General features: G+C 39.8%; 1 protein-coding gene across 1 annotated transcript; it reads right to left on the bottom strand.

Annotated features, from left to right (window-relative positions):
- Positions 1 to 1,305: 1,305 nt before the first annotated feature.
- On the bottom strand, positions 1,306 to 27,237 carry RAB40B (RAB40B, member RAS oncogene family). Its single transcript, XM_035561853.1, has 6 exons — positions 26,939 to 27,237; positions 5,983 to 6,043; positions 4,569 to 4,629; positions 3,591 to 3,668; positions 2,875 to 3,097; positions 1,306 to 2,437 (listed from the first exon to the last, which is right to left on the bottom strand). The coding sequence occupies exons 1-6, from the start codon at positions 27,078 to 27,080 to the stop codon at positions 2,166 to 2,168; spliced, it is 837 nt and encodes a 278-aa protein (XP_035417746.1). The 5' UTR covers positions 27,081 to 27,237; the 3' UTR covers positions 1,306 to 2,165.
- Positions 27,238 to 27,311: the final 74 nt, after the last annotated feature.

Genomic DNA, 27,311 nt, shown 5'->3' with positions numbered 1-27,311 from the left:
CTACTTTTCTCCAACATTCAGCTGGAAGCTACCACAGCTGTTCAGGTTAGTGGCTCACCGGAGTCCAGGAGCTGTGTCAGGTGCTGGCCTGCAGTGAGGCACTGGTGCCCTCCTCTTCATGCACAAAAAGTCACTTGTACCTCCACAATACTTTGTCTTCTCAGACAGTCACAATATCTGGTACCTCCTACATGAAAAAACACCCTCCCCCCCTACTTTTTTTTTTAATAAAAAAAATAATCTCTTTCCACCTAAAGGCTCAGACTTTACTTAGTACGTTTGGGAGTTCTGCTCTAGCTTCTCTTTAGCATGTCTTTACACTCACTAGCAGAAGGAACGTAGAATCTGACCTTGAATCACACATTCTGAAGACACGTGTTCATATTAATGGTCTCTCCTGTTAGGTCTTCAAACTACACCGTACATACGGAAAGGATACAAACTATTGACCCCGTGATTGAAGGGACCAAGATAATGATTTAAACAAAACTTAATCAAAACAGGATACAAATGTGCACAGCAGAATTCTTCATCCAGCACACAGACATAGCCAGAACAGTCCCAAAGAATGGGTACCTTGGGCTCAGCTCTAGCTTCTTGTAGCCAGAGGCTGCTATGTATGTTTCCTTAAGCTGTAGGGATTTAACTTCTACAGCACAACAGCTTTGTCCGACACCTGCAGCACTTCTATGCATGGTCAATGTACACAGCTTTCCCTGTGGAGCTCACACCAGCAGGTGGAGCCTGCTTGTCACCGAGGGAGTGGGAGCAAAGAAAGCAATCCGACAAATTCCTCACACTGCACTCTATTTTGCCGTTTAGTCTGTAGATATGAGAAGATGTGGTTTTGATTATGCTTTTCTTTTCAAGTAGTGTTGCATTTATTGGTCTAGGTGCTGACATACTAAGCCCTTTTATAATGGTTTTAATTTTCTCTACTCACATACAGAGGCTGTGGAGATCCAGTCTGGTTCAGGGGGAATATCGATATTTAACTTGATGGTATCTCACATTTGTGAAGACACCTAGAAGAAACTGGGGTCAAATCACACCATCACCTCAAAGGCCTCTTATTGCTCAGGAGAACAAGTCACGCTATTCTTCACAAAGAGGGGGAAGACTTGACCTGTGTATTATGCTTCCGTACTTGAGCTCACACTCTTGAAGACAGATGCATCAAAAGCATTACATTATTCTTTCAGGAACGCTTCATGTTCCTGGCATCTAATTCATGTATATTGTTCTTCAAATTCTTCTAAAGGAAGATAAAGACAGCCTTCTGCAATTAAAGAAAGCATAAAAGGATTTCTTTTCCAGAAACATTTATTTATTTTTAAATAGTGCTCTTTTCTTATAAAGCAGCAATTCAAGTCATGTTCCCTTAACTGCAGTGTCTTTGGCATTTTCCTCCTAGAACTTTCTTATACAGTGGTATAAAATGTATTTTATTTTTTCTTTACAGAAAAATAAGTATTTAAAGCACAAATTAATTCTCTGAAGTATTAAATAACATACCAAAAACTTTATCAAATCCATTACATACACTAATGGGACAAAACCTTGTTGTGTATGTGCATAGTAATTATATACACATTTTTAGCTTAGTTAAATTAGTGCTTTGAAGTTATCAAGGAAGCTTTACAAAATATCCAAATGCACAATTGCAGTATTACAGAATTTGTCACGCTATTTGTAGAATTTACAATGTATACGTTGCATTTAAAAACCTCTGCCTGAATATGCAAACCAATGACTTTTTTATACATCTATTTTTGAATTGTTTGCAAAATGACAGGATTTTATACAATTACATGGTAAGTCACTTCCCAGATTTCATGGAACTAAGAACTCAATGTAATGATAATTACCCCCTATAGGAAAACACATCAAATAGTGAAAACAGTGGCATCATGCATAACAGAAACTAAAATACAGTATGCGAGTCCAACAGCAAAATGTCCCATCCTCTCAGTTGCACTGAACACATCACTCATTCCAAAGCAGCATTACTGTAGTGAGCAAGCTCTAAAATAGGACTTATTTTTCTTATTTTTGTCAGTGTAGTAGGATACATACATAGAGTATGCTCAACTATTAAACCAGGAGTCCTTGCATTCAACACTTCACATGAAGGGATTCCATCCAGGTTCCTTTTCTCACAGAGTTTAAGAAATTTTACAGCTGTTTCTTGTACAGTTTTTTGGTGGGCTCTGTGGCGGACGGATAATTTTAGCTTTCTTTAAGCTGTTCCTTTTATTGATGTTGCTGGATGTGAGGGAATATGAGCGTCCGTGCATCATCCTGGCATTAAGGCCGTTGGCCATGGAGAAGGATTTGAGATGGCTTCTTAAGGCAACAGGAAGAGGGAGCTTGTCAACAAGATGCACAGGGGTACAGGAAACTATGGCACGGCAACAAAGGTCTTGCAGACTCAGTACTTAAAAACAGACATAAAACTTGCATTATAATAGCACGCTTTTGTCAGCCACATGGCAGTAGCATACCCAGCACTCTGCATGCATGCTTTACTTCATAGGATGAATTCTTGTTTCTCCTCCCACACCCTTTCTCACATCTGTATTATTCAAAAAATCTACTGCTTCAGTTTCTTAGCTATGTCACAATACTTAGATGATTGAGAATGCAAGATCTAGGAAAGATATGTTTGTTATCCCCTACAAAACCAGAGCAGGTTATACCTGCATATATATTTTTTCTGTTTATAAAGCTAGTTGTACAAGATTCCAGGTTCTACTTATTGGTGTTTTTGCATCAGTCAGCCAAGTAATCATACTCTGGAAATTATTTTGTATTAAGGGAACCACAAGCCTTTGCTAGGACTAAATTTAAATATTTTCAGTGTATTTTGCTTACCCTTGTTTGGCCTCCACAGTCTGTCCATTCCATGTCTCATCAATACTATTCTTGCTAGCTCAGTAAAGGACTCTGTAATATTGAAATTACAAAGTGGACTGACTTCAAAAAAAGTCATGCCCAGCCTCTCAGCGTAGGCTTGTGCTTGTTCAGTAGATACTTGGCGCTTGAAAGCTAAGTGAAGGCGGTTTCCAACCAGGATTTTTGGTACACCAGGAGCATGCTGAGGAAGAAGCAATAAATAAATAAATAAATAAATACAAAGTTTAGCACATTTCCCCCTTCCATCAATTAAAACAAACAAAAGCTTTTTCAAGATTTAAAGACCAAGTGGCAGGTCGGACAAGATGATCGCTAGAGGTCCCTTTCAGCTTAAATTATTCTATGTTTCTCTGATCAAAAAACATCCCTTCCTCAGAGAAAAGAGACTTGCACAGACGATGTGGCAAATCCATAGCAAGAGTGGGACTACAATATGTAATCTTTGCCCTCCATATGCCTACTGTCAACACCTTTAAAGAAATCAGACACTTTAGCCGATATGTTTCCTATGTTCTAGAATTATAAACATAGAAACAAAATGGTAAACTTGGCATCTTGGATAACTCTGTAGTAAGCATTGCCTGCAAATGCCAGTAAAAACAGCAGAAAATATCATAAGCAGTCAGTCTGAGTCATCTGTTACAGACTAGAGACAGTCTGGGACTGTACCTTACCTCATCTATTTCTTTTATCCATCGATCAATTCCATCAAATGACCAACGATTGGTAATGTCATACACTAGTATTACTCCCTGTATAAAATATATATATATAATTAAAAAAAAATCAAGCTTAACAGAGTGACAACACAGAAAACACTACCTGCAAATTCTCTGATTCTGAAATTATCTTATAAAATGCTGAGAAAACCCTAAATGGAGCAGAAACTCAACATCCTAAGAAACCATGCCATCTCTCTGTGTAGATTACTGATACGGTAAGGGGCAGAAAACCTGACTTAGTTTTGTGTCATGTGTGTTGGTAACTGTTTCTTTTTATAGCGGACAACTTTTGTTGATCAAACACACATCATGAGTCACAGCAAATAAATATTATTGGTCACAATCTGTAGCTTGAAGATTCAATGCTCTGTACAATTCTGGAACATAACCTATGCAACTCATCAGAACCAATACACGTAATGAATAACAGCAATACTTTGAAATCTGAAGCTACTGTGACTTTTAGTGTGTCTGTTTTTCAAACTCATTTCATTACAATTCATTACACTTCATTATATTTTTTGACTTCTCATATTCTCCCATTACTCTTGACAGTTCTGTGTTACCAATTTGTCTTACCTGGCAGACAATTAAAAAAAAATAGCATTAGCATATTTATTTGCATGATTAAAGTATGGTAACAGGCTTAAGTTGTTAATATAGCCAACAAGAAGACCTGAGAATATATATCAGCATGCTTTTTTTCTGGTTCAACCTCATTCTCAATCTCATTGATTTTTGCCCCTCTCTCTCCTTTCAGAGAAGAGAATCCCGCCCCTTATTATTTCCCAAGGTTCATGTTATCTTCAGTGTATTAGTGGATCTGCAGACAATCTACAAGTGAGCTACAGAAGCCGTCACAATGGTTTGCTAACACTGCTTTCATTCATCCAACAACCATCACCCATCACTGAGATGTACTTAGCTTACCTGAGCACCTCTTGAGTATGACCGAAATATGGTGCAGAACCTCCCTTGCCCTGATGTATCCCTAAAGAAAATAAATTTAAAATATATATTTAAAAGAAGTAGGTGACCTCCTACATTAAGAGTTCAGCTAGATTAACTCATTTGTACTGATCAATATCAACTCTTACTCCATTAGTCATGCAATAGCAATCACTAATGTATAAGAGCTCTTCTTGCTCTCAGCAGTTTCCCCCCACTGGCATTCTGCCCTTTCCTCTACATTTTTCAGATTTCTCAGGATGAGAGGACAAGAACATCAAATTTTATTCTTGTGATCGCCCTTGGAAAACAAAGGCTACTAGTCAAGTGTACAACATATGCCACTAGACATTGCATTTAGCTCAGCTTGAAGAAAGATTCTGTTTTCACAGCAAAAGAAAAGTGGGAGGAAACAATAGCTATCACCAAGGAGACTAATGAAAAACACAAAATTCTTGATTACAGTAGCAACAGTTTATCATGAGCCTAGCATGATGAAGGAATCTTTACAGAGACACAGAGAGCATAGATTTTTGGAAAATCACGCGCACACAAAAAATCACTGCATGAAGTGTTCAGAAGCAAAACTTTTAAGAGTGCAGAATCAGGTTGATAGTGAAGGGTGTAGTAAGAAACAAAATTCCATACAGAATTTTTGAGATAGATTACAGATCTTCAAATGCAAGGCACATATTTTTGTATATGGTCAACTGTAGAAACACTTCCAATCTGTTATTTTCAGGATTCCAAAGAACAACCTTTCCCTTCACAGAAAAGATTAAGACATCTTCCTGCCTGCTTCTCAGATGAGCTTTATGTTACATTTTTACTAAGCTATATAAAATGGAAGGCAGAAGAAGAAAAAGAAAGTAGGTGAACAAAATATCAAGTAATCAAGACACCATATGGCAGAGTACTATTACCCATCATTACATTTAACATTTGAAATGTTACCTTAAAATTCTTAAGGGCAAAAACAACCAACATGGAATAAATTAAAAATAAATCTGACAGGCATCCAGACATTTAATTCAAGTATTTAAAAAAAAAATCAAATAAAAATAAACACCAGCATGAATTGGTACAAGATCATCCATTTCTTGGAGGAAAATGATATAATCGTAACAAGTCATTTTGTATTCTTTTGTGCCTTCCTTCTGCATTTATTATGCATCTCTCATAGAGAGAAACTGTAGTGTTCCCCATTACACATGGAATAGGTGGAAAAAGGAGGTAAAGACTAAGTAAGTGACTTGCTCAAAGTGCTAGCTATCTGGATCATTCTTCCTCATTTGGCTAAATATTTCTGAAGCATAACAGAGACCTCATGCCCACAGGCATGTTATATTTGTTGTTTCTTTGAAGTATAAGTTATGAGGCAATGCAGAACACATACCAGAGTTGTAGCTTGATTCGTCGGCCATCCAGAAGAATTGTTGTAGTCTTATAATCTATACCTGAGGGGAAAACAGTCATGGAAATCTTAGATCAGCTTGCACGTGCACAACATACAGACAGTTACAGACTTTGAAGAAGCTGACCATAAAATAAAACATTTTTCATTAGTACTTTATGAAGTGAATATGGAGAATAACTTGTTCATATAAAGTTCTGAAGACCTTGTATTACTTAAGCAAGGTCCAGAAATCAAAGCAGATTTCTCGGGCTGCCTTCATGTTGATAACCAATCTGTTTTATTCATTATCATGACAATATAACATGCTTAAAGTTTTATTTCTTTTCAACAGAAAAACGTAGGTGTTAGCCTTTCCTCTCAAACGTATGTTGCAAACTAAATGCCATTCTCTTCCTCTGTTCCTCAGCTTTACTGCCTCTATTATTATTCCTTTCTTATCCCCTCTAACTCACAGACAGCTCTTACAGAGTTGGTGTAGAGGGGGTACACACATCCCCCTCACATAAAAGCAGTAGATAGTGCAAGAAGCGGATGTATCTATACATGCACACATTACTTAATCTATTAATGTAATAAACAACATGCTGATGCATTTAGCTTAGCTTACATCTTTATTGTGCACCTTACAGCCTTTGCAAACAATCATCAGTGACATATGATATTAGCTTTTTTAATGCTAACCTTGCATACCCCAGGTTTTAAACTAAGTAAAAATAATCTGGAGTCTAGTTTTGCTGTTTTCCTGGTCAAAACAGGCAAACTGGTGTCTCCTGTCCCCCCCATTAGATTAGGTAAAACTAATCAGCAGCAGTTACGTAGTTACAGTTGAACTCTGAAAATATCCACCACCATGCCAATGGTCAATGGCTTTGAACACTGGGCTTCAGTACTGCATACACAAAGTGCATAATTATAAACATTAAAAGAAAGAGAGGCCTTTATTTTATTAAATGCTATTTGGAAAGTGTGCATTCAGTATTCACATTGTGCAGCCAAGCAACAGTTTCACTGGTAGATATGTTCTCATGTTTTCTTAACTGTGACAAAGCCAAGTAACTTCTTGAACTGAACATTTATTCACAGAGTCCTCCAAAGGAAGTTTAAAAAGCATGAAATCTCTGAAAATGTACTGAAATGTAACGAGACTCGTGCTTTGAAAAACAGATGTTTTATTTTCTGAGCATAAACAAAATGAGGTGAGAAAAACACACTAACAAGGAAAGACAAATGCATGGGGAAGAGTGTCCTAATTACTACTAAAGATTTCAGCAAATCTTCATTAGAGGAAGAGGGATGACAGTGGTGAAGATGATCCTGCTAATTACCTGTATCCTTGCTGCAGGCAGAGAATTACAAAACACTGTGGGGGCGTGGAGAAACTCACTGCATCCCAGGAGAGTACTGGTGGGTAGGAAGAAGGCAACAAACTGATAAAGCAGTGGAAGTACCAGCACTTGAAAAAGAAAGGAACACCTCAAGTGCCTGCTGTGCTGCCAGCCTGCCATCCTGCTCCAGCCTCGGCAGCAGGCGCAGGAGGAATGGCAGGAGCCTGGAGCTGCCAGGCAAGCAGCGCTCCTGGTGCCCTGACACTTCCACGTCCAACAGCGACAGCTCCGGGTGATCTGAAAGCATCCCCATCAGCCAGACAGGAGGGTCTGCTGGGGCACAAATATAGATTGCAGTAGTTGCGTGTGGAGGCTAGCGGGAGTCTCTGCAGCTACTGGATACACTGGGTTGTGGTAAGACAAGCCTAAGGTTCATCACTATGGGTGGCATCAGCATCCAGAATAAAAAAATTAATCTATATATCAAGGTTTGTATTGGTGCACATATCAAATGCTTACCAACAAGCTTTTTTAATTTTATTTCTTTGCTGTATTTAAGTGGAGAAAAAGAAGTTTGAAAGTTTAATAAGAATCATACCAATTATTTATACTGCTCTCCCCAAGAAAGAGTTCAGCACAGCATGGCACATGAACAACAACAGACAACCTGTCCTGGCTGCCAGCACAGCTCTGCAGAGACACCCACCACGCAGGAAGTTTGCTCTCTGCCTGCAAAATCGTGTGGTCACCACGTTCACAAAATGGACTTCCTGCTGCTCCTTCAGGTCGAGTACTGCCAACTCCTGCTACCAGCTGTCATGAAGAGGCCCCAAAAGCAGACACTGTTAGTCAGTTACCTCTAATTCTACCAACAACAAATAATAGGTTTAAAGGGCTCTGACATGATAAGCAATCACAGAAAAGGAAGCTGTACCTGTCTCCCTTTCCACAAGGACAGGACTTTAAGACTAGGTCCGGAATAAAGAACTGGTGTTAAATTACCAAACAGAAGTTACTGCAAGGTAACAGCTGCCATCCGAGTCAGCTTTCCTGGTAGCAATAGGCAAAGAAAAGAGATGCTGCTTTTGTGCTTCTTCTAAAATTTGCACCACTCTAAGCTGCTCAAATAGCATATTTTTCAATTGCACATGGCAAATGCCATCTGGGGCAAAGGAGATCTGAGCCCATTTTATGAAAGCAATCAGAAACTTGAAATCACTGAGTTAAAAAACACAAGACATTTACTCTTTGAAATAAAGGAAGGATGCCCTACCTCAGGAGATGTTCTCCTAGTTAAAAATTAGGATAAATTCTTGCCCAGAGATCAGTGCACAGTTACCCAGTGCAGCCATTTCCAAGTTACAGTTTCAAGGCAACTCATTTGTACACAGCCATCACCAATCTCTCTTCCAGATTAGACTCCAAGGGACTGTGAATGCTTTTATTACATAGCACAATAGTGTCGATTCTTTTTCATAGGATACCTGTTGTAACACAGGTACTAAGGCATCCACTGAACCAGGTTCTTTATCTCCACTACAAATAACTCCACTAATTTTCTGGCTTCCTAAGTGTAGAAGTTTACATTTGTAGAATAAATAGCTAGTAGCCAAAACAATAACAATATCAGCAAAATGCTTTTACTTCTATATTGTATTTGCAGATATTATTAGTAGAGTTAGAGCAACTTTGGACTTCATAAGGTGAAAGATTTTAAAACAACAGATTTCAAAGGACAGTTGCACTGTAGTACTATTAAAGTATTTTTAACTATTAATTGACATAACTTGTTGCAAAGTTTATGTCATTTCTAGCGGGAGCAGAAACCGTTAAACATCTGCCCAATCTGAAGGCCAAGCGCAACAGAGGAGTAAGTCACCTTGCCGTAGCCCTAAAGAAACGCATACTCATAGTCCTGAAAGCGAGGGCATTTCTTAAGAACCAGAAGGCAAGAGGAATTTACTGCTACCAGGGTCCGGGGAAGGAAGAAGCTAGCAATGACCAGAGAGATGACAGAAAGCAAGCTCAAAGAAGCCCTCCTGGTGTGATACGAAGACAAGGTAAGTAAGCAGGAAGACAGAGGCACTGACATCCGTAGTTCAGTCACACGTTATCAAGAACCGTATTTCAGCGATGCCACTTCACTGCCTGCAGGATATTTCACTTGACTCACATCTGCCTACAGCTCCACTCCTCCCATTTCTTACAAACTGATGAGGACATGCTGCTGTCAGGTAGGAGTATATTAGAACGAGCTCTCTTGATGCAGCCCTTTTTAGGCTCGCAGCAAAGAGAGGGAGCTGAGTTCTTCTGAGCACGTCCACCCAAATCAGAGACTGGTTTGGTGCCGTACCAACCTGCAGTTCCTGGATACACACCGAGCTGAAAGGCCACCTACAGCAACAGTGGGCATTTCAAGCCTCTAGCTTGCTGCAGGAATGTGAATTGAAATGTCTCCTGCATCTAGTTTAGGCTCTCATCTGTGCATTTGAGAAGAGAATTTAAAAAAATAAACCAAAACAAACAACAAAAAAAATCCAGCAATTTTCTGAAGATTTATTTTCATTTATTAGTCAAAGCATTCCAGTTCTCCAGCAGGATTAGGAAACAGTCAAATCCACAAACCACAAGCAGAAATAAGTATTTTTAAAAGTCAAACCTACAGACAAAGCCTGGGGACACTGAACGGACCAGGACATAAAAATTGTTTGTGCACTGAAAGAACAAGTGTCATCATTTCAGAAATTCTTGAAAACACAAAACATAGAGCATACCCTGCATATCACTACAGCACTTGTTCCAGCATCTTGATATTTCTCAGAGGGTGAAATACCTCCACTAGTTTCTTTAAAGTTAATGAAGAGGCACAGACCATCTTTAGCAAACCGTGACACATCCCACACAGGGACTGGACATCCATCATTCTGTTTAAAGACATACCAAACACAGAAAAATCAGTACTGCATAGCTGGAGGATACACAGCTGAGCATGCTCGGCACTACGGACCACACACTACTGCAAGTCATTCTTGTTTAGCTGCATATAAAGCAAAATATTACATCTTTTTCCTTAGATGACATGCATAAGACATGCCTGAAAAATACACTAGCCATCTTCTATGGATTTCTCTTTGGGGTTTGTGGGTTTCTCAAAAGATTTTTGAAGAGGTGGATTCAGAAACGTGTTCTTCAGCTGTTGTACAGACAGAAGCAGTTGATAACACAACCTGCATATCACTGCAATTAGCATTTACCACTGATTAAGAATCAAAACAAAAAGTCTTTTCACATGAATCATCAGGAACAGCATGCAGCTATAACAATGAGACCAACAGATGTGGATTGTGCTGTTGTACAAATCAAATGTCCTTCCAGAACATTATTCACTCATTTAGTAAGACAGAATAGCTTTGTTGGGATACACAAATGAAAAGTATCTCCATAGAGAAAAGGGGAGAAAAAGGCAGCTAAATAAATAATTCAACTTTGTGAAGTGAACCAGAAAAACCTCTCAGTGCTTAACACTTCTGTGTAGTTTTTCAAATCAAAATTATCTACCTGAAGCCACAAGTTAAAATTAAATAACCTCAAACAAGCCGCACCCCCTGCTGGAGGGTTTTTTAAATCAAATTGCTTTTTAATATTTTTTTCCTCTCAAACACAAAATGAGTAGCTAGAGAACTGAAAGAAATATTACCAAATCCAGGAATGGAGTAAAATTTACAAAAAAGCATTTGGCTGTTTGGTAACAACTGCACCAAACAGGAAGCCATCCTCTCTACGCTACTGCCTTGTAGCCATTGCCGCGTTATCACTTACGCTTCACTGCCTACACCGCAGTCATGTCAACACCGATTATTTGAAGGTCTCTTGTGAATTCCTGTTTCTCTTGAAGCTTCTAGCAGTGTTCCTGAATTTCCTGACGTGTCTCTTTAGGGCAGAATCCTGCAATCATTTACATTGCTCCTTTTGCATTATAGCAAAGGCAATGTTAGTTAGCCAAAAATCTTTTCTGCTTGGTTTAATAACGGAGGTTTGATGATTGACAGTGTGACTACCAGCCAGTCTTAGCTTTGCAGCAGTGAAGAACTGGCTCGACTTGAACAAAGCTTGACCACAACTGACTACAGGCAAACCATGGGTCATATTTGGATAATAAGACAGGTAGAATGAACCCCAGACTTGTCCCTCCAATTTTTCAAAGGAATTAAATGTTAGCCTAATATTGTAATGTTTTGGAGCTTGTTCTGAGTTTTCTTTGGATCTGTATTTCAATTTAACAAACAAACCCTAACCACTGCTTTGCAGTGAAAGATTTCATTCAGTGCTACATTTGTCCCTACAAACAACACTTTGCATATCTGAGAAAGTACAGAACACATTACTTTGTCTCTGAACCTGGGGTACCCTTACATTTTACTTCACAAATACTACAAGAATTGGTTTTATTGTTTTCCACTTATTCCACCTTTTATTTCCTTTCAATTTATCCTTTCTTTAAAGATTTATCCCTTCTTTAAAGTTTAAAGCATGTTGTTCCCTGGAGATGTTTAATGTAAGATTAGCAGGTTTGGGACTTAATTAAAATGCATTTTCATTACTTCAAAATAACATAAACAACAATACTAAACCAACCAAAAAAAATAAAAAGAAAAAAAGAAAACACCAAAAAGCCTTCCATCTCCCTGCCTCCATGGCCTGACAGCCTTCCAGAGATTACAACATGCTAAACACATCCTCCAGCAATCACTCACTCCATCAGTTTGTCCAAATTATCCATTCAATAATAGTTATCTCGGACACAAATTAACGTCTCCTTCCCACTGTCTGTTTCTGTGTCTAAAATTAGACTCTACAAAACGGGGGGAAAGGGATGGACTCTGGGTCTGTGTTTAACAAAGTCCACTGAAAACATTCTTCAAAGACTGTTGACCACACCTTGAAAAATAGTTTTAGGTTTTGGAGAGTGCTTAAAAACATTTTCTCACAGGCATGATGAGAATTCAGTGGTCCCATCGCTTCCCATGTTATCTCCTTTTCATATACATTAAAAGTTACAGCCTAATGTTTCTCTTCAGAACACCGCTGTGACTATCTCAAATATATTTGACAAGTGACAAAGTTTCCGACTCCATTCATCATCCCAAGCAAATGGATCCACATTGTGCTTTTGATTCAAAATTCATTGAAGCTTTAAAAACTAAGCCCAATGTTTCAAACCTCCTGCTGCAAAGACAAACTCCTTACAATAAAACTGGTCCGTGTCTTTTGATACGTGAGCACAAAGGTCAGGTTATCTGACAGTCATATTTGCCTTCTGCTTGCCATTTCAGAATAACCATCATTTTCCAAATTCCAGGCTCTTGTATTACACTTAATTACTGCAATAAAAGCCATCTGTTTGAAAAGCACACATTGCCTATTCACATTGAAATGGGGACACTGAAATTCTGGATACAAGCTGTCTTCTTCAACTCATTAATCAAGTCATAAACCACAATTACACTTAAGTCTTACACATAATTCACTCATTTTAAAGACGTGACAATTTTCCCATCTATTTTCAAAAGTAAGAGATTTTTATCAGACAGCTCCAGCTTTATGTTTAGCTTTGTTTACGGTCAGACATGCCAATAAGAAAGCCACCTTTAAAAATCCAAGTGATCCTTAACGATTACACTGAAGCTTTCTATGGTTGCACGTTTTTAGGGCATCAGGTCAGAATCGGAAGCACTTCTAGCTGGCTCTAGTCCAGATGGTTGTCCTCAGAACCAAAGCAAGCGGCACGGCAGTAAGAAGTTCGTCGTAACTTTATGGCCTACCTCCAGTACTAATTTGGAAACCAAATTAACAACTGAACCACTCCAAAACCTGTACAAGCCACAGAATTTAATTAGTCAGAAGCAGTACCTGAATAAGTGTCTGCTCACTCTCTTATTATCAGCATTAGCAAGTAAACTAAAGCCCGCACTTTGCATGTTTAAATCATGCTCTCCCCCAAAAAGGATATGCAAACAACTTTTTCAATACATGATTTCCTTTTTTAAGATCATACCTTAGTTTGCAGTATTTCTGCTAAGACAGCTAAATGAAAAACTACACATTCAAAGCAGACAGTTGCTTGGAAAGAAGAAAACACTATTTGACATCAGCTAACAATCAACTTTTAACCAGAACTTGTGAACAGTTAGTTTCTATTCATGTTAAGAGGAAAGGAAAATAAAGATTCTGAGATCATACTCCATTTTCATCTGTCTTAAAATGCACTTGTCAACAAATAAATAGCCTCTTTTATAGTCTAAATTTATTTTACATGAAGAAAGAGAAGTGTCCCCATCCTCCAGGTCAGGAAGAAGCAGCAACTACAAGCTTCAGTTCATCATTTCCTTTCTCCCACTCCTCCAAAAGAAGAGGATATCAGAGGCATATGGTAAGCTTGTTAACTCAACTGTTTGCTACAAGTTGCAGTTTACATCCTCAGATGAAAGCTACGATATATAAACATGTTATTGTTTATAAACACGAGCACTGCAGGAAAAGGGAATGCTATTATTAGCATTATGGGGAAGGGTGTCATCCTTTACTTCAGCGTATTTTATTAATAAGTTTGAAAGAAGTTGGCAAGAGATTCATCTATCAATCCCAGGAATCTCTTAAGTGAGATGTTTATTCCTCATCCCCTTATTTCCTCCACGGATGTGAAAAATTAAATTCAAACAAGGAGCCCATGGTGCTCAGTGATCCCAGAACACCTCCGGTGCCTTACAGATCAATCTTCTCCTGCATCTCGATGCAGCTGCTACTGCACAGCCCCACATGACAAACTACTGACTAGCAAATCTGTGTGAAAAGTAAGGGTCTGCAGAGCTACAGACCAGACTCGAATGGCTGTCACTAGTTTGACACAGAAAAGAGGACCTGACAGAACACTACATTATGTGCTAAGAGCGGTCTGACAAAGACACAGGGATGAAGACAGAGCTAAAGCAGGGACAAGACACTGAGGCAGAGAGGCTGGGCAGGGGAGCTGACCAGAAACACAGAGCAAGGAATCTGGGGGAACAGCCAAGAGGCAAAGGGCAAAGGACAGGTAGCGACCAAACTGTAACTGACCAAGGAAAGGAGCAGAGGCTTTCAAAAGGATACAGCTTGAGTGAGGTGAAGAGAGAAGGAAAACAGGTTAACAGTCAAATTCTAGAAAAGGAAGCATGCCTTCCTTTGACATCAAAGGTGTAGGACTTCTGGTCCATTTGATGGTCATCTTTCCTGTGATACGACGCAGCACCAGTGAATTTGCATTAGAAATTAAATTCTCTATTATCAAGCACAGTTAAAAAATGATAATAATCCTTCCCATGCGATCTTCTCACTGCTGCTGCTGTTCACCAGTTCCTACAAGAGTTGGACTGTATCATGAAGGAGGAGCTCCTTTGCATATATCGGGCATGTTGTTAGCAAGCACCCTTTCTTCCTAAAAACCTGTTCCATTACTTTCAGAGAGCATCAGCTCTCAAGGGCAGTCTATCATTCACAGTCTCACCATGTCCTCTACACTCCCTGCAATTCAATAAAGTTTCAAACATGATTGTTTCACATCTCTTGAAACGTGCTCGTAGCTCAGGCAATGGCTATGACGTGGAGCTCTGCACACCCATGGAAAGTTTCATGAAGAGAAGCTTGGCCAGGCTATGATAACTGACCAGAAAAAAAGTGGAATAGGTTTTAGGTAAGAATTGATCGTCCAATGCTCCTAGTGCTTGTGGATATCTTCCTGGTGCAGTAATTCTTTATCCCACAGCTTAGCAGGTAGGGACAAATCATCCTGGTGCATGAGGAAGAGAGCAGAAGGCAGGGTACATATCTTTTACAAAATCTACAAATCAAGAAAGAAATGAGAAGCAGCCATGCAGAACTTGCTCTCACTTATATGTTGAACGCTAGGTTGAATTATGGCCAGAATCTGGGAGGAAGAATAGCTTCAAAACTACTGTAAAATATTAAAACCAGATGCAGTATTTCACAGTTTACAACGTTTTCCAAAAGACAACAATGACCTTTTCTGTCTTGACACTTCATTAGCAATAAACCAGTTCAAAAATACTTGGCATGAGAAGAATCCCAAGACCATCCAGTAGCCGTTATTATGAGTGATGGGCCTAGGAGCTCACTGAGAACAGTTGCAAACTTCTCCAGAATTTCTCTAGGCTTTAAATCAAGTCTCAAATAAATGCTTCTGAAAAGTTAAGCCACCACTAGCAGTTAAGCATATCAATATATCATACCAATTATAAAATTAGAATTCTGTTTCAGAAGCATATTGCTATATATTATGAAATACATGTGATATAACCAAGATTTGCAAAAAGAACTCCCAAAAAACAGGATGCCATCAGTCCTCCCAGAATTCACAGCAGTATTTGTCACCAAGTAGTAAACTTTAACAGAACAAGAGATCCAAAGTACCGCTGTAGGGAGAAAGTGGGGAAAAAAAAGGTAATTTCTTTCCCCACCCCATGAAGCACTGCATGTTCAAAGAGGGCAAAAGTTTACTTGAAAAATAATTCTTTGTGCTGAACAAGTAATGAATTCTGTTATTACGAATAACTAGAGATCAAAGCTGGCATTCACAGCAAGTAGGTGTAAGTGCAATAATTTTGCTTTAAAGATACCAAAGACTAAAATTAATAGCATTATTTAAAAATTACTGTGGCTTAAAAGCTATATTCCAGAAAGCATACAGCCACCATTTCCAAAGCTCTGATATTTGAAGAGCTTTCAAGCTATGCCTCCAAACAGAAAACCAATTGCACTTCTTCAATTTGAAATTCCACGCAAAACACATGCTGCGGTAAAGTGGGCTTTATAGGTAATGTTAACAAGAACTTGGGGAATTACCAAGTCACAATGCATCTTCCATTATGAAAATGAAGGAAATTAAGTCTGACTTGGATTGTGTTTCCAGTTCTCTCCTCTTCTCCTCCCCAGATATTCCAGCAGAAGAGCTGCCAAAATTATAACTGTACTCCTTTTCCAGGAGAAAAACACAAAATGCTAGCAAGCAATCTTTCTTTGGATTTAAAGGAGAAAGACAGGCTATACATTACTGACACAAAGTTCTTGTTCCACTCATCATTTAGTTGGTTTCGATTTTCCATGACATTAAAATAAACTGATTTCATTGGAATAGAACAAAGGAAATTTCAGGTGGGAGCAATCTCAGGAGGTCACCTAGCTCAACCTCCTACTCAAACCAGGATCAACTAAGAGAACTGGAGACCCCTCTGCACAACCTGTTTCACAGATTGACCGTCTGCATGGTTAAAAAAAGTTTTTTCCTCTTACCCATTCTGAACTTCTCTTGTTTCAACTTAGATCTGTTGTCTCCTAAGCTCCCACCACATACAGAGCCCATCTCTGTCCTCTCGATGGCCTCCTTGTGGGTACCAGAAGGCTGCTCTTTGGTCCCTTGCAAAGCCTTCTTTTCTCCACAGAGGTGACTCATTAGTCTGCGGCCAAACTTCATTTAAGTTATTAGAACTGCAGACTTTTCTTCACTCAAAAACTACGTAATTACTTTTCTCGTAGTCCTCTGCATAAAACTACCCTATCTTGCAGATGCTGAAGTCAAAGTGAAATGACTGTCTATAAAATTCCAGTTCTCAAACACCATTGGATTAAACTCCTGTTTGGAGAGAAAAACTAGTATTTATATGGAAAAATTATTATGCTACGTGTATTCTTGGACTCTAGAATCTTCTTGCTTCAAGACTAGCATCTTTCTATATAATGGCTGTTTCTTATCTGAACTGAAAAAGAAAATAAAGTTAAAAGTTTAGAGTTTATGAACTTGATTAAAATTCCATTTATCACACTTCTATTTTATCAGGTGTGTGTTCAAATTGAACCATGATTTTCTAATTCTGAAGTGGTTTGAAAAGTCAAGGTTGTGCTTTATGCAAACATCACTTGGTGTATTTACAAAAGCAAACACAGAAAAATGAGAACAGAGCCCTGACTGACTGAGGTGATGCAGAGTGAATAGGGATAGCATTTCCTTGCTAGAAACAACTAGAATGGAAATATAAATTTCCAGCTATTCATGTAAAGATTTTGCACCATAACTCTCCTTATATTGACTCAATTATTCCACTGAACGCATCAGCTACATGAGCTTCTTTTCCTCAGTCTGGACTTGAGTGAGCATTAAAAAGGCTGCCAGACCTGCTGGGTCTCTTCTGGGTTTTCCAGCTGGCAGCTTCATATTTCACACACTTAAATATCCCATTTTAAGGCACCACATAAAGTCAGCTTACAAATAAAGTATAAGGGCACAGGAGTTACATTAACACATTACTGTCTCTAAAATTTTGAAGGGATAAGTTATTTTGTTTTAAAGTCTATGGATTAAAATACTCCCCCCCCCCTTTTTTTTAAATTAAACTGTTGCTTTTTTATTAATACAAATATATTTTCTGTTTCATACAAACATCTATAATGGTTCATTTTCTATAATAACAGGCAAATTAAACATACAATCCTCAAATAGACTTATGACGTTTCCTTCACCATATTCTTTCAGAGCACAGAAGCATTCTTTGCTGTTTCAGCTTTGCTGACGCAAGATCACAACAAAACCTATCAGTGAGGTCAGGGCAGGGCTCACTGCATGAAGGCTTAGGCCAGAGGAAAAACAAGAGCAATGGCAGGAGCGTAACGGTGAGATGCGAGCTGCCAAGTTGTGCTGAACATGCACGGGATGAAACTGCAGTGAGGGCTGGGGAGAGGTAAAGTCTGAACCACAAGCCTGGAAAAAACACCCAGTAAACAAATTATGGTCACTAAACGCAAGTGGTTAGGCTGCTTCTGAACGTGTCAGAGATCAGCTGCAATTCATCTGGGGCAAATGTGTCACTCTTGGACTGCAGCTCGCTTCTAAACGTTGCCGCATGTTCAGTCTCCTCTAGCTTTACACAGTCACACGTGTGGGACTTGAACGAGCCATATATTAATAACTGGGGCTTTTTATTAAATAGGTTATCCTCTTCTGACCCAAGAATGAAAATAGCTTTTTATAAAAGCTATTTCTCCATGTGTATAAAAACATATTTCTCCACACAGTTTTGTGTGCCGAAGCGCACTTAAAGGACATGTACTATTTTAACCAACACAATTAAAACAGATATGGATGGCATTGGGAGTTTGTGTTATATGAATATGAAACTGAGATCCAAAAATAACTTACTGGGAGATGCTCCGGATAGTTTGATTTTTCATGAACTCAAGCCATCACTTCTTAAGCTATTTTAAAAACAGCTTCAGGCACTTTGTTATTTTGTGCCTGATAAGATATGTGCAAATCTCCATTCTAGAAATTCTCAGCACAGTTACTCCACCTCTGTATGTTAAACTAGCAGTTCCTACTTCCAAATCCAATGTTCCAAAAACATTTTAATGTCCAAGGTAACTCTGGAGTAACAGCCTTGGCTCTCCTAGCTACGTCATGCTCACCACCTATCGCTTAGCCACCTTCATCTCCAGACAACACTTGGTTCTGCACAGTGCCTTCCCTTTGATGGTAAATCCCATGCAACAAATAAAAACTGCAAAGCTGTTATATCGGCTTTCAGCTTAGCACAAAACTGTATTTCACAAGGAATAAACAGCTTTCCCATTTCCATGCTTCTGATAATAAACATGATTCCCAAATCCTTAATCTTCCCTGTTTACGTGCCTACAGAGCAGCCACAAATTACTGACCTGACAAATGTTTCTGTCTGCATGTAACGGTGTTTTCACTGCTAGATCCTTCTACTTCCCCAGATGGCAAACAGTTACCTTTCTGTACTATAGGATTCTCACCTTGCCTTGAGCACGCTTAGGAGATTTGGTCCAGCCAATCTGAACACTGTAAGAACCAATTCCTTAGAGTTTTACAGCCCTTAGGGCTCAAAAAAACCCATGCCTCCTGCAAAGAACTACCAACAAGATCCAGAGAAAGTCTCTGCTGAACACTGTACACGTAGTCCTTTCACCAATATGCAGACAGATTTATGGTCTCATCAACATCAAACAAGAAGTCAATTACACCAAGAGCGGGATGCATCATATTAAAGCCTTAAGGCAGCTGTTCTTCAGCATTCTTTGTCACTTGGCACGACCTGTTATCGATGGCACTCTCCTCCTCCTACCCCACCCAGCTCAAAGAGGATGCTCTCCTGCTTGCTGCAAGCTCCTGTAAGGTTGGGAGTGATGCTGGTTTCTGGACCTTTAAACCCTCTCCATTCCTGGGCAACGTGAGAGTGTAACTTCCTAATAATTAGCCTGTAACTTTCCACAGATTTGAGCGGCAGTGTAGAGACATAACCAATTGTAAAAAACAATATATTTTGGGGACTTTGCCCCAAGTAAGTACTAGATTATAGTCAGTACTGAGTTTATTTTACCTTTCTCGAGAATGGACATTTAATATATGTCAGTAAATCAGTGTTTTATCTGTAACAGCTTCACATAGCCAATGAACTTGCAGTTTGGAGCATCTGCCTACTTAACCAGTTCATAGTCTCACGTTGCAACATATGATAACATAAAAAGGGAACAATTATTTGTCCAGATGTGTTCCACTGTATCAACAGATTAAGATATGGATGAAAAAAGCATAGCAAGCGCAAAACAAACGTGCTTGGTGTATTACATTTGAGATTTTCCTTAAATCAAACTGGCATAACAAACACTAGCTCATGTCAAGTATTTTGTGTAAATACTGCATCAGTTTTCCATATTTTCAGTCTCACATTAAACAAAATCCAGAAGAGCTGAATAAAATGGCATGCAAATATAACTTTTAACACTAGCCAATTTCTACTCTTAATCCCATTTTCCATTCTCGTTACATTCCCAGAACAAAAACAAATTTAAAGCAATATGTAAATGTAATTTAACCAACATATTGGTTATAAAACTTCACCCTGGCACAGGCAAACATGATTTTGGTTAGGCCAAAGCAGCTTAAAAGGACTCAATTACTTTGAAGTCTGACCACTTTTCAAAATAACCTGGACTTTTTGTTTCATGTTGCACACCTGTCTGGGAGCCTCAGGGTATTGTTATTTTTTTAAGTCACTTTCCCACTCTTGCATATCTGTGAAAAATTAGGGGGAAAAAAAGGACACCAGTAGCCCAAGGGAAATGGAGACAGGCAGTACACAGAGCTATTGAACAGGCATGAGAAAGACAAAGAATAAAGTAAGCTGTAGTCTCTTTTGCCACAACAATCTGAAGTATTACTTGTAGCAACAGCAGATATCAAATTCAGACACGTGAGTACACGTTGCTCTTAGGCAGGAATCTGAGAAACATTTGCATGATTTGCAAGATTTTAAGGCTTCTTCCTTCTGAAACCATACAACACAATAATATGCTTGACCAAAAATTATGTTTTCTTTGGTCTTTTTTTGCTGTTGCTGTTGAATAGGCTTTGTTAAGAGACATAAAGGACACCTATTGAAAAAGAACAAGTTAGACAAATATCTGATTTGAACATATGCACACAGCGTCAATTTCTCCCCACCCCTTGCAAAAATCCACCAGCATTGTTAGGGTAAAGAGAGAGCTAGGGAGAAAAGTACTTCAAACCCACTGAGTTCAAAACTTCCCCATAAAGTGACCTAGCTCCTGACCTTCATGAAATTGTAAGACAGTAACTCTTGCTGACCATGAGATGGATGTAAGCAGGACACCTGAGTTGCTGAGTAACATTAAGCCAAAGAAATATTAATAACATATTAAGTTGAAGAAAGCTGGTTGAGTAGAAGAAAGTGTGTAATAAAGCAAAACTAATTTTGGAAAGGTTCAAAGAAACATATGAAAACCCCTAAACTGCTAAGCAAGCCTAGGATCAAGCCAGGTGAACATTCATTGTTTCAACAGATGCGCAAGACCAGCTAACACTACCAACAAACTAAGAAAACCAACAACATTGGACCTGACAATCACAGATAAAGGAGCCTTTACCACACTGTTTATGAAGAACGTAGACAAAGAGTTAAAGAAAAAAAGTGGTGCTCAAGTCTGCTGCCACATATCAGGGAAAACATTACGCACTGGCCTCACGAGACGGGCAATTCTTAGCATGATAAAGTAACGCAGGAGTTGTCATAAGGCTCCAAACTTGAGATTTGAGGAGGGAGAAAGGTACATGAAAAGTACCAAAGAAGAAAACCAATCTCAATTAGATTATAAGCTTTCTTCTCTTACAGAGGGCAAATCTTCTGTCCAAGTAAGAACAAAAGCAACAGAGACAAGCTGGGATCCACATTCTCAGCTACCACACACCTCTCCTAAGTGACTGCATATTACAAAGTGTTGCTATTCTGCAGTGTTGTCCCCTGGAAGAGACAAAATACAATTAATGGTGGTGATAAAGGGGGAGTTATTTCTATTTTTCTGTTTCAAACACAGTGAAAGGGAAAGAGCAAGTACAGAGTGGGTAGCTCTTTTTGTTTACTGAACTTTCTTGGCATTCAGAACAAGCTTCAATCTAGCATTACCATCCTCTTCCAGCAGTCAGCACAGCTCCTGTAAGGTTACACACTGAAGGGGTAGTTGTAACTAACAGACGTGGAGCCAGCTCCATTAGTGCTGTACAGGCTCATCCCAAAATAAGTTGGATGCCTTATTTGAAACAGGTGTTTCTTTCCAGCAATGCCACAGAAGCCTGTAGTAATGAGATAAGAAACCAGATGTCTTTTAGGCACTTAAACTTGGCATATGAAAGCAAACCTCACCTGCTTTTCCTTGCACAAGAATGCAGGTTACATCCTTTTTTACTGAGATCGTTGGGCATATAACAGGATTTTAACAAAATTTGAGGGAGGAAACATTCATACATATTCAACCTTTTAGAAAAAGTTACTTCTTAAGAGCTAGGTGATCATTTTTTGATCTCCTTGCACACTGAGACAAAGCCTAGTCTGTTTGATAGGCAACCATAATTAACTTGGAAGTATGTTTATTTACCCATAGAATGATTCTCAGCAAATTCAAATAACTCTTCTGCTTGAGAAATGCTATAGAACTTCCTCAAGCTTATCCCCAAAAGTTGGTGCGATGTGCAAAGAAATACTGAAACCTAATGATGTTGCCATCAGTTTCTATTGCAACCTTTAGATCTTTAGGAAAATGTAATGGCTTTGAAGTAAGTCAGTGATAAACAAGGCATATTATTCATCATTACACTGGTAAGAAAACAATTTTATTTCCCCTTCCTTTCAGTCAAGTTACATTTTCAAAACCACAGTTTTATGAAGACAGAACAGATAAACTTAAAAGCAAATCTGCGTGGGAAGCATTTTACCTCCATTAGTTCTGTCTTGTTGGGGGTGAGCTCACAAATCGAAGCCTTTTAATTTCTCATGTTAATAGTATGGCCATTTCCTAATTTTAGTTAGAGTGAATTCCTTCCTTTACATTGAAGAACGGTTTTCACCTCTGCATTAGGCTTGCAAGGTACCAGGAAGGGCCAACATGACCTAAAAAATTGTCTGTGCGGAGGTAAGCAGCAGACAAGCATCCCAGCCAATGACTAAAGCCAACAACTATTAAACACCAGCATCTTTTTAAGCATTCAAATAAGACAACCCTTACCTGGGAAGTTCTCAACCTAAGGACAGGGGAAGACAAACAACTGTGACAGGAACTTAAGAGGACATAAAATGGTCACTAAGTGAGAGAGGATGAAAGAATTTGTCAGTTTTAACCTGATGTTCCTGCAAGAAAAGGAGTAGGAGTACATAGGTTTGAGCAATCGTTCCTTTCAGTCCCTGCACTGAACAGTCTCACTGCAAGCACAATTTTCTCTATTTTAATATGAAAGCAAAAACAGAATCGAGCTGAATAAAAATCTGTTAGCCTAAGACATCAAAATATTGTTCTACCTAGTGACAGCACATCTCAGGTATTATGTTCTAGTCTAGAAGCAATTATTTCCTCTGAATATATTCTGCTGATAGATTAATGATACCTAAAAGCAAAATTTCTGCAGCTCTCTAAAATAATTTTTGGGCAGTTAGGTGAGAGACCAAGCGTGTCCAAGCTATTGTAATTTCAGTTTTGAGCAAAATGTGGGAAACCCATGAAGGCAGGTTATCCAGATCACTAACCTTACTGCTACCCGCCCATCTCCAGGATAACTGCTTCCTAAATCATCTCTGTCAATCACGCTCACCAACGCATCTTCCACGGCAGTCTGTATGTACTTTGCTACGTTAACAAAGCTTATTCCCTTCTTTCCAACCCAGAGCCCTTTGGTCATTAAGAAGAATTTAGAGACCAAGAGACTGCATTCCTTCTTAATAGCTGTACTGTGCCAAATGCTTTCACGCCATGGGTCGTGGACCAGCAGCAGCTTGCAGGGACTTGACTGATCACACGATGCTGGCTTGCCTCCCGGCCTCCAGATTTTATATCACTTTTGTGTACCGACAAAAAAGGAGTAAGACATATGATGCTGTATTTTCCCAGGAATGAGAGAGATGGCAGGTTTATTTTTGACAAGTTAAGAAAGTGCCTGCAAAAAATTAATTTGTTGTTTATATGATTAAAGTTTGAGCCCATACACACAAGAAGTGACAGTTACATAGCTCATAGCTAAAGAAAAAGCCTTCAGGCATCCCATGGCTAAACAAAAAAAGCAAACCACCACATCAAAACCAAAACAAACACAACACACGGTTCTAGTCAGCTCTGGGTTTTACTTATTTTCATTCTCCTTGTCTGCTTAACTGTCTTTGATGCTGCTGAAGACAACCAGCAGCCCTCTTCGCTGAAGTGTCCACCCTCACTTAGTCTTTCTTCAACCTCTCTTAAAGTCCTGGGGGGCTCACTTGGATTCTCCTCCTTCCCCAAGGAGCAGTCACACACTGTTCAACACCTTGTCCTTGCCTACAATTCCTTTAAAAATAGTCTGTGTCTACTTCTGAGAGCACTGCAGTGCATCTTGCTAGTACCTTCCATCGCTTTGCACAGAAAAGGACCCTAACACTACACCAAAGCGAAATTCTAACGTTTCTTCCTCAGCTCTAATGCACCGCTGTCCTTCCTGAAACCCAGCACTGTAACCCCATGTCTGCATCCCAACCACCCTTTATAGCTCACTCTTCCCAAACTTCTCAACATTCATATTCTCACCTTCAATTTTAGGAAGCTACTGCAGCAGGAAGAGCCTCTTTCATGTTGCTGTAAACAAATTCTGTCTTGAATGTTCAAATTCAAACTGCTCAAATGCCCTTCCTTCATCGCGTTGTTCCTTCTCATTTTCAAAGCTCTTCAGAACTCTTCTCTCACCTCTTACTGCATCATCTCTCCCCTCCGGAGCGTATCAAACTACTCCCTCTCATCAAGCTCTGCAACAAAGTTTTGTCATTTCAAAGCTTATACAGTTGGCACATTTTGACTGGATCCATCATACTCCTAGACTTTCCAATTCAGAGACCTAGTTCAATTATGAAATTGGAAGATCCTAGCCAGTGAACTAAGGACTCAAAAGTGGTCAAAAAAAGTCTGTTTATCAAGCTGTTAACTGAAATTAAATAAAAAAAAAAAAAAGAGTCATAACACCAACAGGATGTTTAGTTCTCTCCCTCTCCCTGCATCTCTATTTTCATAGCCTGCACAGATTCCCTGCAGCTGCATCCTATGTTGTCACGCTCAAGTGATGTAGAAAAGGCTGAGGGGATCCAGGCAGACAAGGGCTATCAGGTACAGAGCCCCAGATAAACTGGGCGGTGTTAGGCAAGTTCAGAATCGTTCCAAGTTTGGTGCATTTGAGAACACCATACATTAAAGAATAAAGAAATGGATTAAGAGCAAGAAAATATTTTCTACAAACTTTCACAGTTTAAGTCAACATCTTTCCGTAAGTGAGATGCACTGGTATGGTACGATCGTGCAAACGCTGGAGCTCAGTATGCTAAGAAAATTCTTAATTATGACACTAGTTGCACAAAATGTAAAATCAGATTATATTCCGTTACAGTCTCCTTTTACATCCTCTGCTTTACCTGCCCTGCTCTTTTAACTCCCAGCCCTCTTTTCAGACATGCTCATCTTCTCCTGGCTAAAAACTCCTTTCACTCTCTGTGAAACGTAGACCTTTGCATAGCACAGCTCATGAGGACCTGAATTACCATATTTCTCTAACCTTGTATAGTTAAGATTGATAAATAAGCTGATGAAAAGACTACAGTCCATGAAGCTGTGCATAGCACTTACAACCCTGTATGCATATATTTTCAAGTTATTAATAACAATGAAGAATTTCCAAGCTGCACGTTAAATACTTGCTAAATAATTCTACGAGAACATTTGTATTTCTTGGCTGTCAAGAAATACATTCACAGAGATAGCGTTAGCCACGCAATTTAAACATTGTTTAAGAGCAAAGCACAAGTATCACAAGGTTTACAGGCAGAAGACCAAAGACCTATGAGCTTGGGAGCAGGTCAAACATTCTCTCTCTGTTACGTCAAGATACATTGGAGACTAAAGTGCTTCTTCAGCAGAAGAATTTATAAACTTAGACTGCGTGTACAGAAGGAGCCAGACTCAGCACGCTCTCCCCAAGCTTCTATCCCTTTTCTCCAACCACTTGCAGAGCACAACAGACTTAAACATCCCAAGAAGTAATTTAGCAAAACTACTAGGCAAACAGCTTTAAACGCATGCTGATGCCTTCAAGGTGCAATGTGACTCACAAGCAATCATCCAAAGAACTCTCCTCCCCCACCCACTCCTTTGCCTTGAATCAGTACTATGAACCCACCATAATAACAAATCCTGAGTCAACGCAAAGCCTTCCAAATGAATTAACCAGTCACAGACTCATGCTAGCAGTAATTTAAAGCAATGGGTAATTTTACAACATAACTTGCTTTTTAATATCCCACGCAATATTTTTGCATGGGGAAGAAAATTGTGATTAGAGAGTTGTGCTCTAGGAAAACAAGACTGGGGAAGTGAAAAGACTAGGAAGAGATAGAAAGTAAAAATCCCTTTCACCAAAGCCATTATAATCTAGTTTTACATCAGTTTTTTATGCGCACAACTCTTTATTTTGCAGAGAGAACACATCTGGCACGGAGGAGGCTCTTCAGTGTCGCCCTTTAAAAAGCTGAAGCAAAAGGACACGCTGCAAACATGAACCTTGGTCTTAAAGGGCTGCTCTTCTGGTATGAAAAACATGACAGGGAGAAAAGGGAGAGAAAAACCTCCTTTTCTGCTCTTTCAGTGAAAGCAATCTCACTGGATATACGGTTGCTGATTAATAGAGCTCCTTTACTAGAAGATTTTTGTCAGGATTTCCATTTCGGGGGCTGGAGCTGGCTGACCTTTGGGGTCCCTTCCAACCCGAGCCGTTCAGCGACCCTCTTCCCCCAAGGTGCACCTCAGCGATCCTCTTCCCCATCTCTCCCCCGAGGTACACCTCAGCGCCTGGCCCCGGGCGCTCCGCACCCAAAGCCGCCTCCCTCAGCCCGAGCCGCCCCTTCCCCGTTAGGGGGAAACCCCTAACCCCAACCCCAACCCTAAATCCTAACCCCAACCCTGACGGCGCTCACCGGCGGGGTGCCCGTAGGGGGACTCAGCGGCGCCGCCCTGCAGGCTGCCCAGGATCTCGCCCTTGCCCACGTCGCTGTCGCCCACCAGCAGGAATTTCAGCAGGAAATCGTAGGCTCTCGCCGGGCTGCCCGCCTGGCTCATCCTCCGCCGCGGCTCAGCTCCCGCGGCCCATGCCCTCGGGAAGCGGGGCTGCCGGGCTGCCGCATGCCCGGAGCTCGCTGACGGGAGGCGGCGACGGCGGCGACGGCCTCGTCCCCCTCCACCGGCGGCCTCCCGCCGGCCGCTCTCTGACAGAAACCGCAGCCCCGCCCCCCAGGCTCCGCCATTGGACGGCTCAACTCGGCCCCCCAGTTGCTAGGGAGATCTAAGCAT

Source organism: Cygnus atratus, chromosome 18, assembly GCF_013377495.2.
Source record: "Cygnus atratus isolate AKBS03 ecotype Queensland, Australia chromosome 18, CAtr_DNAZoo_HiC_assembly, whole genome shotgun sequence".
Classification (NCBI taxonomy): domain Eukaryota; kingdom Metazoa; phylum Chordata; class Aves; order Anseriformes; family Anatidae; genus Cygnus; species Cygnus atratus.
Note: the sequence above shows the minus strand (reverse complement) of the source record. Positions and strands in the feature narration are given on the sequence as shown.